General features: G+C 48.9%; 1 protein-coding gene across 13 annotated transcripts; it reads right to left on the reverse strand.

Annotated features, from left to right (window-relative positions):
- Window positions 1–1,587: 1,587 nt before the first annotated feature.
- On the reverse strand, window positions 1,588–15,505 carry SF1 (splicing factor 1). 13 transcript variants are annotated; one of them, XM_033860953.2, is made up of 14 exons: window positions 14,751–15,505; window positions 13,267–13,395; window positions 10,462–10,537; window positions 7,283–7,435; window positions 6,995–7,084; window positions 6,458–6,641; window positions 6,255–6,370; window positions 6,043–6,150; window positions 5,137–5,317; window positions 4,604–4,877; window positions 4,210–4,269; window positions 3,906–4,085; window positions 2,959–3,163; window positions 1,588–2,525 (listed from the first exon to the last, which is right to left on the reverse strand). In XM_033860953.2, the coding sequence occupies exons 1-14, from the start codon at window positions 15,118–15,120 to the stop codon at window positions 2,396–2,398; spliced, it is 2,256 nt and encodes a 751-aa protein (XP_033716844.1). In that variant the 5' UTR covers window positions 15,121–15,505; the 3' UTR covers window positions 1,588–2,395. The 13 variants fall into 13 exon arrangements, with proteins under 13 accessions (XP_033716844.1, XP_033716847.1, XP_033716850.1 ...); XM_033860956.2 differs by having other exon boundaries at window positions 15,090–15,502; XM_033860959.2 differs by having other exon boundaries at window positions 4,600–4,877; window positions 15,090–15,502.
- Window positions 15,506–17,324: the final 1,819 nt, after the last annotated feature.

Consider the following 17,324-nt stretch of genomic DNA (forward strand, 5'->3'; position numbering starts at 1 on the left):
AACCGACATTCCTTTCACCAACCTAGCTTTGAGGGGGTGGGGAGACACTGCTGCTGCAGCAAAACAGAAACAGGGTCAAGTAGAGGGCTCTTCTCTACCCTAGGTGTCCAAGGCAGGTGGGAGAGCACTTCTCCCTCCCGTTCCACCACAAAGGCAGGTGTTTGCTGTGGTTCCGAGGGCCAAGCCTTCCTGCTGTCTCTCTTCCATTTCAGGGCCTTGAGCTGCTTGGAGAAAGGCCACTGATGCCTCCTTCAGCCACTTGTTACCCCCCCAAAACCTTAACGAAAGCTGACGGCAGGGAACAGAAAGGGAGTGAGCCCAGGAATGGAGCTGGCCCCAGGGGAGAGAAACGGAGATAGCTGGGCTGTGGTTAAGTCATTTATTGATTTTATTTCTAAAACCCACATAGCGCCACTTTGCCTCTTCCAGAGCTTCAAAGAGCTAATTAACTGCCCCATGAGCCCACCAGGGAAACCAAGCTTGTGGGGGGAAGCAATGAGATGAAGCCGAAGTCAAAGAGAGTTGCCAGGCCCCAGGCCCTGCCCCCATTCTGTCAGCTAAGAACAAAGAGAAAAGATCTCCCTGCTCCCTTTCAGTCAACTGAAGTTTAGGGCTTGCTTAGGAAGACCCAGGGAACAGGTCTGGGTTCTGAGGCTTCATTAACCCCTGCTGGGACTACAGCAAACACAGGCACCCTGGATGGGGCCCAGACACGCAAGGCTCTGCTCCAGATAAAACAGCAGCAGCCAGCCCCAGCCTGAAGTTGGAAAGCAGCCCAGGCCAGCGTTGTGCCGTCCCCGCTGGCCAGGAGCCGTGGGCAACAGAAGCTTGCTGTCCCTCAGCCTCCTGGAAGGAAGGAAAGCTAGTGGGAAAGGGCAGGCCCCAGCGCAGCTCTCCCCAAGGGAACTGTAGCAAAGCAGCAGCAGCTGAACAAGACCCTCACTGCCCCATGTTATGTCCTGAGATGTACTTTTCTGGTGCCACCATGGGCCCTATCTACCACCCCAGACACCAAAGACCAAAACAGCCTGAGACCCTCTGTGAAGTGCTTACAAAGCACAAGGTGAGTCCCCTTCTCCTGCCCCACCTCTCCCCGAAGCCTGCAGTGTGGCAGGCTGCGAGTCACCAGCAGAGAAAGAAAAAGCCACTTGACGGCTTTAACTTTAGCAGCTCTGAGCCTGACAGGCAGGATTAGTTGGCTTGACCTTTAGTGCCGATGCCTCCCTAGGCCCAGGACCCCACAGTCAGGTGGCAGCTTCCAAGTACAAATCACAACTGGAGCTCATCGCATGGGGAGGTCCAAGCCCCAGGGAAAGGCCTTCGAAAAGAGAGACCAGGGAGGGGGTCACCAGGTTCTCAGCCATTAACTACTAAGGCAGAGGGAGGAGGTGGGGCCGCCCACACACCAGCTTCCCTCAGCGAAACTACACAGGGAGGTAGATGGGGGCTTCCTTAATGAAGGTCCCAGAGGCTCTCCAGGAAGAAAAGGACAAGTACGGCCAGGAGCTGAACGCAGGTAAGGTAACTGGTGCTGGTGCTGATGGTGGCAGAGGGGATTTAAAAGAAAAGGAAATAAACAGACCCAGAAAACCACACTGCTCTTTTATTCAATGGAACATCCCCCTTTAACGCAGTGTTGAATCATACACCAAAAAAAAAAAAAAAAAAAAAAAAAAAAAAAAAAAAAAAAGCCCAGAGAAATTTCTGCAGATAAACCAGTGAAGAGAACACGCATTATACATTATTATCAACATAATCACACCATTAAGAGGAAGGAGGAAAAAAAAGAAGCAGAATGGAAAACAAAGGGCTCAAACCCCTAGACACTGCAAAACACTGACATTTGGGACTAAAATAAATTTGAAAAGGAAACCTTGCAGGAAAGAGAGGAACAAATGGAATCTGAGGCAGCTCAGGTGCTCAGGGGCGTGGAAAGGGCGCTCCTGGCTGGCAGACAAGCCCACGGCAGCATAGGTGGCCCCGACTGCTGGCAGGGATGCCAGGACGGAAATGGACCCTGGACCTGGGGGTCAACCCGCTAGTCTACAAAGGTGACAGAGACAAAACCCCACGCTTAAAATTAGGGGAAAAAAAAATCTCAGGGCGACTATGGCACCTTGAAAATCTTAGAACCAAAGGAACCCCCCACTAGCCTGACATTGGTGGCCAAAAGCCTTTGCCTAAGAACCATTTGTTCCTCTCTCCTTAGAAAGAGAAGAACGAGGAATGAAAAAGGGAAAGGAATCTAATTGCAGCAGAAGACCGGGGAGAGCATCTCCTTGGACGGAGTCTGAAGAAAGGAAAAGATAAGGAAATAACAAAGGAAAAAGAAAAAATTAATAAAAAATTTCACAATATGGAGCCAGCGTGTTCCGATTCCGTCCATAAAAATAACTCAGGCTGCTTTGCCGAACCATCCTGTCCACCAGGGGCGCTGCTGAGGCTGTCTGCCTGGAAGGGTCACCAATGGGCGCGGAAAGTCCTCACTCTCATGGCTCGGGCCATCGCCGCCGCGGGGAGGGATCCTGGCGGCCCGGTTTGGGGAGAGGCAAAGGGATTTGGGTGAGGAGAGAAAGAAGACAAAGAAGACACTCGATGCTACGGGGCGCCAGGAGAGCCCAAGCTGGCGCCCCTACTACCACCTGCCCGTTCCTAAGCGAGGCCTCAGTCGCTTGGCCCAGCCCGGTGCGTGCACACACACACATGCGTGCACACAATCACATGCGTGCGTCCCAATGTCTGGCTCCATATGGTGAGGTTCGGCGTGTGTTTAAACGAGACCAATTCTTTCTATATATAATATATATTTTCTTAAAAAACCGAGTCTAGTTCTGTGGTGGAGGCGGTGGGGGAGCTGGAGGCATCCCGAAGGGTGGCATGCCCGCCACCCCCATGCCCATCATGGTGACAAAGTTAGAAGGGTCCATGGGAGGCGGAGGAGGAGGGGGCGGGGCATACATCATGCCGGCGGAACCAGGCGGCGGAGGCGGCGGAGGGGGAGGGGCCCCGGGCGGCAGAGGCGGCTGGACCCCTGGGGGCAGGGGCACCATAGTGGGGTTGCCTTGCATCTGAGGGGCTCCTGGAGAAGCTGCGGCAGCCGCCTGCTGCTGTTGCCATGGCGGGATGGACCCTGTGCCAGCGCTCGTGGTGGTAGTCGTCGTATCTGGGGTGGTAAAGAAGCCCAAGGTCACACGCGCGGGGGCACACCGCGGCTCTCTGCGGCTGCTGCCTTGGGATGGGGGGGCGAGGGACGCCTGCTCCTGGCTTGGCATGCGGTACGGTGGTGGGGGGCGGGCGGGCAGGGCTGTCCTGGCGATGGGGGTGGAGGGGTGGGCAGGACTACCCTGGGGTCAGCCTCAAGGTCTCTAGGCTTAACAGAGTAAGCCCTTTGTCACCAATGCCCCTGGAAGGGCTGAGGGGAAGGTACCAGACACAAGAACCGGCTCTGACATCCCTCCGCCCATCCGCCGCCACCACCGAACGGCACATTCAACCTCAAGGCCACAGCTACTCTCCCCGCTGCCCCCGATCCCATCCCCGCAGTCTCTCAGGCCCCAATCACATCCCTCTGCAGAGCAGGCATGCACCACCCCAACCCGGGCCTAACGCGTAGGCTTGGGCCAGCCAGCAGCTCACCCAGCAGAGCCTGGACTTCTGGCACCCTACCTATGATGGCGGCTCCCCTCCAGGCCCCCCCAAACCTCTCCCCAGACACAACCACACCAAACGTCAGCTCTCCTCCCCGAGGCCCCCGGGGGCCACAAGGCCCTTCTGTTTACCCTGCAGCAGAGACCAGAGTCTCACCCCAAGGTGTCTGCCTGCCTGTCTGCCAGGGTCTCTCATTCCTCTCAGCCCCCTCCCCCGCAATCCCACCCACCCCCACAAGCCCAAAATATTCCACTCACTTTGCTGCCATGGCAAAGGGGTACTGGAAGCCATACTGCTGCTGGGCGGAGGGGGCGGTGGAGGCTGCTGCTGCTGCTGCTGCCATGGGGGAAGAGGACCAGAGGGAGGGGGTGGAGGCTGCCCACTGGGAGGCGGCGGCGGCGGCGGCATCATGCCCATAGGTGGTGGCGGCATCATACCTGCAGCCAAGTGGAGACAAGGGTGAGGCCTCAGTGGAAGAGAGGGATTTGCAACAGAGCCCCCACTCACTCCCAGGCCTGGGAGGTGACACCCCAAAGTGAGCAAACGGCCAGGTTCCATTACCTTTTCCTTGATGCAGGCGATAGACCCCAGAGCCCACAGGCGTACTTCCCAGGTACTGATCTTGATGGAAGGAAAGAGCAGGAACTTAGCAGGACATTGGAACTGGCCAGGGAGGATGCCGCCCCACCAGCAGCTTAGCCGCACAGCTTGCAATCACTACCCGCACAAGAGCAGTTCTGGGACTCCGCCTCTAAGCAGCAGGCTTGTGCCTACCCCACACAGAAGTCCCTCCCTGAACCAGGACGGAACCTTCTTCCTGGCCTGGAGCCCAAGCCTTGGCAAGAGACTCAGTACCAATACCCGACGGCTCTGAGACCTGCTTCCAGTGTGCAGTGACGATACAAACCCTTGCTTATCCCAAAGCCCCAAGGTTTCTGGTCTGACACTTACTTACCCATTGGAGGAGGGCCATGGTGCCCAGGTGGGTGGGGGCCCTGGTTCATCGGTGGTGGCGGCGGCTGCATCCAAGGAGGAGGGGGTCCATTCGGGTTGTGCTGCATGGGATGTCCACCGTGCCCGCCCGTCAGGCTGGGTAACGGGTGTGGGAAGCTGTGCGGGCCACCTCCGGGCCCACCAGGGCCACCTCCGTGCATGCCATGGTAGGGCCGACTCTCTGACGGGCCAGAATTCATCCAGGGTGGGCGGCTCTGGGTAGTGGACATGAGAGACTACGTGAGAGCATTTCCCGCCAGCGTCCCTGCCTGCTCCCCCTGGTGGCAACACTGTTCTTTCGGCTATGCCACAGGACCAGGACACAAGGACAAGATCTTCCCCAAACTGAGAGGTCCCCAAACATTCCTGACGTCCCGAAAGAACAATGTTGCCGCCCATGTCCACCTGTTCTACCCAAAGCACCTGGCCACGTTCCCCCAGTCTCTTCAGAAGACAAGGGGGGCCAGGCTGTAAGAACCAGCCCTTGAAGCTCACCGGTGGAGGTGGATTGCTGGCGGGAGCAGCGGGCCGAGGTGCACTGGCCAGGGGTGTGGTGGCAGGCCCAGAGGTGGAGCCCACAGATGCGGGCACAGGTGCCTCCCCCAGTTCGGCCATGAGGGACAAGTATTCTTTATCCATCCGCGCTTTATCCTGAGCTGACTGGGGGTCACCAGGCCTGAAGGTGGGGTGGGGGACACAAAAACAGAAAAGGAAAAAACCCTCCTTAAGATAGAAACCTTTACTCTGAGAAATTTACACAGAGAAAGTTCTGAGGAATTCAGTCACCCTTTCTAACCCCTTCCTCAAAATAGTCTCATCAGCTTTTCAGTTCCATGCCCAGCTCTGCCACTGGGATTACATGTACCTCTGCCACAGCAGAGACCCTTAGGGCAAGCACAGAGGAGAGAGGAAGCACCAGACCAGAGCCAACCACGCCAGCCAGGAAAGCACAGGTTTTTCTACAATAGCAAGTTTCATCAATTTCTACATTCCAGGTCTGAGGGAAGGAACATCTATGCCAAGACCGGAGCAACTGCCAGAACTTCCTTAACAAAGCTTTTTATATTTGCCACCCAAAGTAGAAAAACATTGCTATCAAATGCTGGTTCGCAACTGGTCGGAACTGCACAGGATTGCTGTCTTCTTATACCCACCTTAAGCAACAAATGGCAGTTAACATTAAGCCACTGTGAAAACACCTATACCCAGAAGGAAAGTTTTCCAGTTTCCCTGGGCTCAAGATAAGCAATAAAATAGGGATGTTTTGCATCAGCTGTTTCTAATCATTCTGGGTTTTCGATCACACCATTACAGACCACATTCACAGAAAGAAAGCTTCTCTTGAGTCTGCAGGTTAACAGGAACTGTCTTGTATATCACGGGCTACCAGGAAACCCTCACCTTTGGAATTTGCAATCGGAAGCAATGTGGCCAGCCCCTCCACACTTGGTACACACTGTGGTATTGGTAATGCTGCGGGTCTCCGAGCTCTGCCAGGGTCTTAAGATCCTGTTGACAGAAAAAAGTCACCTGAAGGGCTATGGCCAATCACCCTTCTTCCATAGGTTCTTCAGGTCTCTGTGCACTCCCCTCTAAACTAATCACATACACACCTGTTATCATCTTCCCGAAGGGTCCCATTCAAACGAGCCAACTCTCGAAGCTGCATCTTCCGTAGATCGTTCTGGTCCTCAGGAGTCTCGATACCCTGCTTCAGAATGTTTCTTATCTGGTGGAGATGCAACGGGCACAGTTATGTAAGTCCTGGGACACCACCTAGAATTCTGGCTAGAGGCTTCCTTTCTGGCTCCCTCACCTGTTCTACTGCTTTCTTCACATTCTCCATGGTATTGGCAGTAACCAGGGCATGAAGCGGCTCATCTTCTCCTGGCAGCATCTGGCCATCTTTGCGCCCGACTTTCCCTTCTTTCACAGAGCCTTTCCCCCGGATCATGATCTTGGCATTACACTCCTTCTCTATGTTCTTCAAGGTGTTCCCTCTGTCAAAGGCAGAAAAGACCATTGTCATACCTGACACACAAATTCACACGCCAGAGTGGCTCGCTGGGCACTGGAAGGAAACCATGAGTGCAGAGAATGGGATTTTCCCACCAAGAGCTCCATGATCTCTAAGTTAAGGTCACAGACACAGCAATCCTCAAGATCTGACTTCCCTGCGGTGAAATGGGGAAGTTAAAATAGATTTTCTCACAAAAAGGCATGCACTCAGCCAAAGTGAACATCCTACCAAAAACAGGAAGATAAGCCACCAGTGGCACCCAAACAGGCACAAGACAGACACATCTCCCAGGTCCTTAGGAATTCTATATTCCACAGGATAGTAGTTACTCACCTGGGCCCAATCAGCAGCCCCACAAAGTTGATTTCTGGATACTCATCTTGTGGAATCATTACTTTATCGCTCACACGTGTTGCTGGAGGTCTAAGAAAGAAAAGACTCATAGACTCTGCACACTTCCAAGATGACACAAATCGACAGCTCTTCTAGAACTAACCCGACACCACTTGTTAATTACAGGTGACTGGGGGTAAGGAATAAGAGATTAGTACCAAAATTGCTCTACCAGACCACACCTAATCCGCAGGTGTCCTTGTCCCAGATCACCTGGCCCCCACTTACTTGTAATCTGCAGGTGGCTTGAAATCAGGGTTGAGGGCAACCATTTCCGTGATGAGGTTATGCCGCTCCTCTTCAAGCTTTTTGCGGGTGCGGAACTCGCGAGTGTTAAGCCGCTTCCCCTCGCTATTGTAGATGGGCTCAGGGGAAGGGGACCTGTGGGAAACAGACCACCATCACTGTTCTGCCTTCACTTTTCTCTCATTCCCACACGGGCTAAAATAAGTCTTCCCCAGCCCCTCTGCCTCTCAGACCCTAACTCAACACTCTTCGGAGGAACCGACCATAACGTGTGCTATTCACGATCGTGTGGAATGAGGAGGTGGAAGCTGGCTTAGCATTAAGGGGACTGGGGTGTGTGTGAGAAAGAAAAAAGTAGTTTTGCTTCTAAAAGTAAGAGGGAAAAAAAGTCTGTCCTTCTGGGGGAAAATCTCTAGATTGTAAATGGCAAGGACAGTATCATCCTCTGGAGTCTTCTTGCCAGATATGAATTTGCTTTCATTTGAAAAAAAAATAACATTACAACTTTATGAACCACGGAAACCCCAAGTTTAGGTAAAACGTTAACTCTTGCAGAGCTCATGTCCTATCAGGAAGAGAGTCTACACCCCTACCACATAGTAAGTCTGAGCTCTTTAACCCAATGCAACTGGGACTCAAGGCTACTGCAGCTACTTGGCCCCCACAATGGAGAGAGATGGTTCAAGGCTTCGTCTCTGCTTTTCCTTCAATGGCCTGGCTGGCTGTGTCCAAGGCCCAGGAGGTCAACCTGTTTTCTGGCTGTTCGAGGTTGGGGAGTCTGGGTAGAGAAAACGGTTAAATTGCTAAAGCAGCTTCTGTGAGAGGCTGCAAATGCAGATTTGGTCAAGTACTTGTCTAGGGTCTGAACCTGCAAACAGCAAGGGGAAAACCTATGATTCTCCACCAGAGTTTACAAGTCCAGAAAGCAGATTTTCTCTCTCTCTTTTTTTAAGGAGTAAAATGCTGTTGCTACAAGTAAAAAATAGTAATGATAAAATGGTCAGTTTACCACAGCTGGATTTTGCGGTAATTAAAAAAAAAAAAGAAAAGTTACACTCCTAGAATTCTGAGTTAAGATTACAAAAAGGACCATAGCTTGATATTCTGAATGAAAATTTAGTAGCAGCTGCAAGAAGGGAAGAGACCATGTGGATCAGGTTATTTTAAAAACATCCTGAAAGTAGTCAAAGACTCCTATACCCTTGATTTAGTTGAGAGAACCTTGCCTAGTTGGAGAGCAAGGACTGAACTCGGCTGCTCCCACTGTCTTCAGCCTAAAGGGAACCATGTCATACCACGTTACACACACGATGGAATAAAAGGTCAGGTTTGTTCATGGCTAATGACGGCTAAATGACACCTCCGTTTCTAGCATTTGTATAAACTGTTAGCACAATCCAATAATAGTGAACAAAAACAAACATACCCCAGCTTATTAGACTATCATCTTACACATTTAAGTCTAGAAGAGATTTTAAAGCATTTTTAACTGTGCAACTTGAGCAAAATCAAAATGGCATAAAGTGGCTTCATACTGAGAATACACCTTCTTAAGAAATCATCTTAGTAAGAAACTCATATCATTTCCCTCCAACCTGGGTTCTTTCAAAGCAAAACCATAAGGCATTAATTAAGGCCTCTTTCAAACTGAATACAAGGGAGAAAAAAAAACTCTGCTCTGTTTTTATTTCTAACATGTTTGACGTTTCTAATTCCCACCTCATTCATAGCTGTCTAGATTAAGCATTTCTGGCTAATCACCAGTTTTACCAGCACCAAATTGGTCATTTAAAAGCCCCGCAACAGTGAACCTCTTTCCAAATTGTGGAAGTGAAAGGCAAAAGCCAATATTCTAGAGGTCAGATTGGCCCAACTTCTTCGCTTTGAATAGGCATTGTATTATAGAACATCTAGTTTCTAATCCAAATTCTCCAGGAAGCAAAGGTTTGTTAAAAATTCAACTTTTTGAGGAATTGCCTGGTAACCTGTAGACATGTTATTAAAGGGAAAAAGGCCAAAAAGGCACTAACAGTTGTGGTCTACAACCTATAATTCAAATCTTTAAAAAAAAAAGTCAAAATATAAAACATAATACAACCCTCCAACCAAAATCTACTGGTGAAAAAATAATAAATTTAATTAAATAAAATTAAAAGCGTCAATATGGAGAAATAAGTTAATTTGTTTCCTGACAAAGGGCAGCAGAAAGATGCTTAAGTGAGTGGCTTCTAAAACCATTACATCATCTTCCTGATTTAACAAGTTGTTAAAATGGATAACAAAACCCAAAACACTACTTTTTTAAAGCAAAGTGTTTTGAACTATGCTGCATGCACTAAGAGAAACTTCACTGAGAGGGAGGCATACTGCCCTTCTATTAAATGGACCAGATTTTAGCTGCTCAAATATTAACCTGCCAATAAAATTCCTGTTTAAAAAGTTCATTTCCCTCAGACTTTTTACTTTTCAGAGGTGAGAGAAATCATAAACTGAAATGACAAGACCACAGCTGTTTGAAGACCACACTCCCTTAAAAAAAAAAAAGTAATTTAGGGTTGGTTGCTTGCCTTCCCAAAACAGGTGAGAATATTCTGGCCCCTCACAACACCCCCAGGCAATGGCCAAGGCTGAAAATTAACTGGCAGTGAAGGAAGTTGGTTAGAATCTTGTCTACTTTAAAACCATGTCAAAACCATGAGCAAGAGACTGCAGCAATGAGCTAACCAGAATGAATTTCTGGCCTTCTCAGATTCAGTGATGTTCAAAAATATTCTTATTCCCTACATTGTGTAGTACCTGTGAGGAAAACTTTACACGTGGGCTGTCAGCCAAAGCAGGTACTGAAACAGCTGGTTAACGGGCCACCTCACTGTCCCTACCGGTGGGTAAATCAGGTTAAAAATCTACAGGCTTACCAAATGAAAACCGGTTGTCCGTTTTCCTGTAACTTTCGATTCTGCTAGTAATTAAATTTCATTCCGATTTTCTAACTGATGACTGACCATATATACTGCTAATTTACACTCTAGTTCCCAGAATGGTCACAGTACCAGTCTTCTTACTAGGATTTTATTGAACTGACACAACATGTTGCCACCAGTAAAACGTATTGAGAAAAAGGTAAAAGCGTTACTGTCAGCTGGTTAAAACTGTTTCCCAACCTGTCCTCAGGGTTAGGGGGGATGCCCAGGTCTCCTGTGCGCAGTTTACGAGTCAGGTCTTCTATCTGCAGTTGCACTGGAAGAAACCAGGTTAGGAAAGAAAAAAAAAGGATGGAAAAAAGACAATGTTACCAAAAAACATCTCAAATCTCAACAACAAGCATGAAGAACTCGGAGACTTTGAAAGGGACGACTGATCAGTGAACACATTGAGGCAAAAACCCCAACCACCTATTGGCAGGAGTCCATTTACATCTATAAGTATCTTTCACTTCAAAATGGTTATCACTTAAGGAAGCAAACAATTTGTTGGAAGAGGGGTTAGCAGTATAGACTGTTCGCTAAGGCTAACATCAAAGCAATTATTAGGAGGTGTCTCACCTCTCCGTCCCCACCAAGGCTTGCTATACAATTGGTACCCGGAACTAAACCACGTTATCACCAGTATCCTGTTCCCACCAAATTACATTCTTGAGTGCAAGACTCTTAGAGTTTATTTTTCCTTCATTAAATATTAAACATAACCCAAAATGAGACTCAATTAACATGGGACAAGGAAAAACACCAGTTAAGCAAAGATCATTTTCATTGATACCAGGCTTAAAATTCCTTAAATAAGACATTTAATAACCAATTCAACAATCTCATATAAGTTTGTACATAACTCTTTGTGTAAAACCAGATCCAAAGGATCTTCCAATACCTGTTGTTTCTTATTCAAATTTTATGACAATCCATATACCTTAATAAACCAGTAACCGTTAAGATGCAAGAAGTCTGTTTTTAGACTTGCTCCTTATGCAGGGAGTAAAAGTAGGGGTGCAGAGGATGAAAAGTGTGGGTCAAGGACAGTATGTGTGGCCCTCAGACCTTGACAAATGAGGCTGTATGTGAAAAAGAGAGATGAGGGTTTCACAAAAGTTCAGTGATTCCAGGGAAATATTACCCGGATGATTTCTCAAGATAATGGCACTGCATAGCCAAACCACTTTCTTCGGCATGCTGAAGACCACCTGTTTCTTACCTTTGTAGCATCTGAGTGTTGTAAACAGATACTTCTAAATAAGGGCAAGTTTTACTGGGTTGGGTTAAAGTTGAGTTTGCTCCAAGAATTAATGCATGTCTAACCCCAGACACCCTTCTAATTTTAAATACATCCTACAGGGATATATCACACAGCCACTCAAACTCTGAAGAAATGAAAATCCACATTAATATCAAGAGAAGATATTGGGGGCATTCTGTACAAGGCAGTATGTACCATGAAAGACAGAAATGCAATAAGACACACATGGGCCCCTAAGCTCTTTTATGCCAGAAATGTTCTGACTTGGCAGTCAAGTATTAGCTCAACAGCTCAAGATGAAAGTCACCTTCATGGAGATAGGCAGTCATCTTAACTGGACTGTAGGGGTGTGGGATCTGATCTGAGGAAATTGTTGGCACTTAAATCAAAAGGCTGCTATCTTCCTTGGAGCAGAGACCTACAGTAACCTAAGCTCTCATTCTCTCTACTTTGATTATAGCTATAAACAGCCCTTAGGGCCCAGAGCATTAACTCCCTCCAAGGGAAGAGAGCGGGAGATGTAAAGAATGACTTTGTTTTTCCCATTTTCTACATCTGCTTGTGTCCTTGGGATATCACTCCACTAGGAACATTTTCATAAGGTTATCAAGACCCAGACCAGTCAAATATGAGACATAAAGGGATGGGTGGGAGTAGGTTGAACAGTGGGGAGAGAATTATTAGTATTGTAAAAAAGAGACAGACAATTCCAACACCTCAAAATTCTCAGCAATCTAGAAACACAAGAGATTAAGATCCTCAAAAACAACGGCCTTGAAGTTTTTTTTATTCGTGAAGGCCACAACCTCACGGGTCTAGGAGGCGTCTGCCCTAATTTACTCCAAAGGGGATGTTTACTTGGTTAGTAAGAAATGTTTATCAAGTGAACTTTTTTGAGACACCTGCACAGGTACATAAATAAAGGTAAAACTTGCATTAATAACCTTGTATTTTAAAAAAAGGTAATTTTGAGGTTAATTTCATTTCTACTGTGGACATTCTTACTTCTCAAAATTTCTCAACAGTTAAGATATTTTATCCTAACCACCTCATTATTCCATAACCAAGCAGTATCCCTTTCCCTGCAGAGTTCTTTAGTAGTAAACCCAAGAGCCCTCATTTCAAGACAGCTCTCCACAAAAGACCAAACCAGAAAAGATGCTAAAGGAAAGGTTAAATTCAACAAAATGGTAAAAAAGGGGTGCACTGTAAACACACTTTCAGAACCACTTTTTGATTAAACTGAGCTTTTTTTTTCCCTTTTAGGAAGTACCTATAAAAAAATAAAAGACCACATTTTAGGGAAGGGAGGAATATGAAATTATGGTGAAAGCCCATGCTGTGAAAAAGGTACTTGGTTTACAATACCTGCAGTGTTCTCCAGTGGGGCCGTGTCCAGAGAGGCATAAAACACTCACCTCATCAACTGGCAATGAACAGCAGCTGAAAAGGGTGGGGTGGGGTGCTGGACTGGGGACTATTCTCACTCCTAAGTGGGCCCCTCTACCCTCCTGGCACTCATGGAGAACACTGCTGTTACCAACAGACCAAAACAAGGAGCTACAAATGCAGGACTCACAGAGCAAAAACTGATAGATTATACCAAAGTCGCAAGTACACCTGACCATACCTCCTCTCAAAAAAGAGAAAACTTTAAAGTCCCAAACTTTCAACAGATAAAATGTTGCTCAGAATAGTAACAATCCGAAAATGCATTTGGGTGCAGAACATGTATTTACCTATATAAGCTCTTTCTTGTTCCCGAGTAAGTCCAGGGGGGATAACTGTAGGCATTCCTGGAATCACCGTCTTCTGTTCCATTGTGTCTTGGTTCCAGCGGCTCCTCTTCCGCTTCTTACTGGGAAAGTCTAAAAGAAATAAAGTTCATCAGATGCAAATATAAACTAGCAGAGAAAGTGCCAACAGAAGTTTAGGATGCTTATGATTATTACACACAACCTCCGCAGACTGTGAAACTGAGAGCTTGACCTAAAATGGAAATGGCAAAGAATGGAAGACAAACCTGAGAAGTCAAGAGACATGGCCACTAGAAGGGGACCTGGACCTGGGTCTGAAAAGTTAACATTTCACATTTATAATTTTTGCCCACAGAAATTCTGTGAAGTACGTAAACAAGGTAACAAATCTCAATGCCTAAAGTTTCAAGTAGTAAAATAAAATATTGAGAAGATAATATACTACGTGGTTGTCCATAAACACCTTAACAGCCCCAGAGAAAATAAGAGTAGACTAAACACTCAGACAAGCCTGTAAAGCAATATTGGGACCTGCTGGCTCCTCCCACCTCCCCATCAGCCACCTGTCTAAGGGGGCCAAAACACAACTAAACCTATAGTTACTAACTGAAAAAACTGGATTCTTCCACAAGATCACTTTTTTCTCAGAAATTTCTCAGAAATCAGCATTCAATTTTCCCGGCCAGTTGGACATTTAGTGTCTAAAAGATGCATCAAAAGTTCAACAAAGAACAAGCTATACAGAAACAGCCAAATCCTCCTTCTCCAGTACACAGGCAGAAACTCCCTAGCATTCAGTACACAAAAGTGTTCTTCTCAGGGGCCAGACCTAGGGGGAACGCCTCAAGAGGAGAAGGCATGTCACATTTCTTAGGTAGACAAAGGGAGATTAGAAAACGTACAGAATTTCCTCCCCCAAAAACAGCCACAAAAAAATCAGACCCAACCATCCTCTTAAGACTTTCAACCTCTTTGGTTCTCTGTAGTGAAAACCCTGCCTTACTGTAGCAGTCGAAGAGCTACTCTGGGTACTTTTCTCCTTTTAGGACTCTTCTACAACCAGGAAAAGGACGCTCCACGTCATCAACTGACCCTTTCACACCCTCCAGACTTGCACACCCAACACCCCATTCACTCACTCGACCCCCTCCACACCTCTCCCCTACACCAGAATGGAGAGCAACAGAGAGTCCCCCCCCCCACCTAGGCTTTCAGGCTGGCCGCGAAGCCCGGCCGCCACACTGCGCCTGCGCGCAACAAACTTCCTCCCGCCAGGCCCCCACCCCTAACGCGCGTGCGCACTCGAGGCCCGAGAACTCGGCCGCGCGCCCCGTGGCGCCTCCGCCCGGGTCTCCCCGTGCGCGCGCGCCCCAGCCGCGTGCAGCCGCCGTCGCCGCCGCCGCGCGCCCCTCAGCCGGCCGGGCCCATCCGCGCAGCGCCTGTCGCGCTCTCTCGGCCCGACTCACCTCCTCCGCCACCGGCCGGGCCCGGCTGCTGGTCCTGACGCGGCGGCTGCGGTGGCGACACGCGCTGGTAGAGCGGCGGCGGAGGGGGCGGCTGCGGCGACGGGTACGAGGAGCCCGGGGAGGGCGGCGGCGGCTGCTGGGGAGGCGGGGGGGGCGGCGGCGGGGGCGGCGGGGGCGGCGGCGGCAGCGCCGCGAAGGGGAAGGCCGCGGTCAGGGCCCCCACCGAGCCCACGGGCGGGGGCGGCGGCGGCCCGGACACCAGCAGCCCCGTCCCAGGCCCGGGGGCAGGCGGTGGCCCCGGCTCAAAGCCCCCTTTGGGGCCAGGGAGGCCCAGCTTACCCAGCGGCGTGGCGTTCGCTCCGGTCGCCATGGCGCCCCCCAGGGACCGGCACCGGCGGCTCCTCTTCGGCGGCGGTTTCTCCTTCGCGAATCTTCTGGGGGGAGGGGACCTGACTGTGCTGCCGCGGAGCGCGCGGAGCCCGTCCTCTCACGCGGCGGGCGGCGGCGGCGGCGCGAGACGCACAAAGAGGGAGGAGAGAGGGCGCCGCGGGGGCGGGTCGGGGGCGACGGGGCCGGAGCCTGGATTGGGCCGGGGCGAGGCAAGGGGTCGAAATCGGCGGCCTCCGATTGGCGGAGCCTTAGCCCTTCTCGATGCGCGCTGGGATTGGCCGGACCGTTAGGCCAGGCGAGGAAATGGCGGCTGAGCCTGGAGAGCTGGGAGGTGTCGCAGCGCGCACTTCATTTGTTACTGCGCGAACTGAGCTCGGAGTCCAGAAGGGAGGGGATAGGGTGGGGCAAACTCTGTGACGTTTGGGGCCAAGAGCTCTCCCATTGGCTGGAGTTGATGGAGTCAATCAAACTCGGTTGCGTCGTAGTGTCATGGGATTGGCTGTCGCTGGTTCGATTCTTTAGTCTACTCCCTTCCCCCGGGGAGTAGTTTCGCTGGGTTTAAGCGCGAGGTCGCAGCGCAGAAGTCCGGGCGAAGGAGATTTAGGGTCGCGGGGAACGGAGCAGCAGTGCGCATGCGTAGTTGGCGCAAAACCCGCCCCCAGCACCTGGCTTCAGCTTCGGTCCTCGGGTCCGACGCGGAAGCTCTTGGTGACGTCAGTCCTCGATTCCGTTGGTAACCCGGAACCGAGGGACGGGGGAGGGGCTGGCGCGGGCGGGTAAACCAGATTCGTTGACAACTCAGGTAAAAGGGGACTTCCTGCTTTTGAAAAAAATTAAAGTGGAAAAAACAAAAGCTATGAAATAGTCTTGTTGACGGATTAAGAATGATATCTGAGCCGATGGAGGTACATATATCTTACGTGGAAAGCAATATGAAGTTGTCAATTCCAAAATTAGTTTACATATATAGTGCATTTTGATTAGAATCCCAACGAGGTTGGGGCTGATTAAATCATCTTTAAGTCATATAAAATAACTGAAAATAGTGGGGAAACTTGTAAACGAGATTGAGGCTTAGCTTTCCTTTCCAGATAATACACAGTATAAAAGACAGTAATGAAACAATGTGTTATTGTTGTAGGAAAAACAGATTAGTGCAACAGAATAGAGTCTGGAAATTGATTCCCTACAATACCTGCCAAAAAGGTGGTATTTCAATTCAGTAAGGAAAAGATTTAGCTAGTAAATGGTATAGAGTCCTAAATCTAAACAATAAAACAGACACGATAGGGCTTCCCTGGTGGCGCAGTGGTTGAGAGTCCGCCTGCCGATGCAGCGGACGTGGGTTCGTGCCCCGGTCCGGGAAGATCCCACATGCCGCGGAGCAGATAGACCCGTGAGCTATGGCAGCTGAGCCTGCGTGTCCGGAGCCTGTGCTCCGCAGCGGGAGAGGCCACAACAGTGAGAGGCCCGCGTACCGAAAAAAAAAAAAAAAAAAAAAAAACAGGATACAACTTAGGAGATTATCAGGGTCATCTAGGGGTAGAGACTTTATGAAGACAGGAAACTCAAAATATAAAGAAAAAATATACTTGATTACCAAAGAAACCTATGATAGAAGTCAACAGACAATAATACATTAGGAAAATATACTTGCCATACATATGATAAAGAGCTAATATCTATAATATGCAAAGAAGTCTTGAAAACTAATTAGAAAAAAGACAAAAACAAGAGAAAATGAGCAAACACTGAATAGGCAAGTCTCAGAAGAGCAAATCCAAACAGCCAAAAAAACATGAAAGGTACTAACAGCCCAAGCAGGGGAGTGCAAATTAAGGTGATAATAAGAAATCTTTAAATAACAATCAAATAGAAAAAAAAAAGGTGCTAACACCTACTATGAATTCTTTTTTGGAAAGCATTCTGTTACCTGTTAAAATTGTACCCCTTGCAGGAAAAATTTAAAAAATCTTTCAATGTAGCAGTCCAAGTCCTGGGAATCTGCCCCAAAGCAAGGCATGTGATTATATAATGTAATGAGTTCAAAGTCTTCTACTGCATTTACTGCAGCCTTGTTTGTAATGGCAAAAACCTGGAAACGAAGTAAATTACCATCAATATGTGAATGGCTGAATAAACTAGATCACCCATAACTGGGATTAGTAGGCAGCCTTGGAAAGC

The sequence above is a fragment of the Tursiops truncatus genome, chromosome 8 (assembly GCF_011762595.2).
Source record: "Tursiops truncatus isolate mTurTru1 chromosome 8, mTurTru1.mat.Y, whole genome shotgun sequence".
Classification (NCBI taxonomy): domain Eukaryota; kingdom Metazoa; phylum Chordata; class Mammalia; order Artiodactyla; family Delphinidae; genus Tursiops; species Tursiops truncatus.

What these genes read in the sequence shown, in the direction of transcription:
- SF1 (XM_033860952.2), bottom strand. Translation starts at nt 15,120, where the DNA reads ATGGCGACCGGAGCGAACGCCACGCCGCTGGGTAAGCTGGGCCTCCCT. An exon ending in CTTCGGGAAGATGATAACAG is followed by an intron (nt 6,151 to 6,254) that starts GTGTGTATGTGA and finishes TTCTGTCAACAG; the next exon opens with GATCTTAAGACCCTGGCAGA. An exon ending in CCATGGCCCTCCTCCAATGG is followed by an intron (nt 4,270 to 4,603) that starts GTAAGTAAGTGT and finishes CCTTCCATCAAG; the next exon opens with ATCAGTACCTGGGAAGTACG.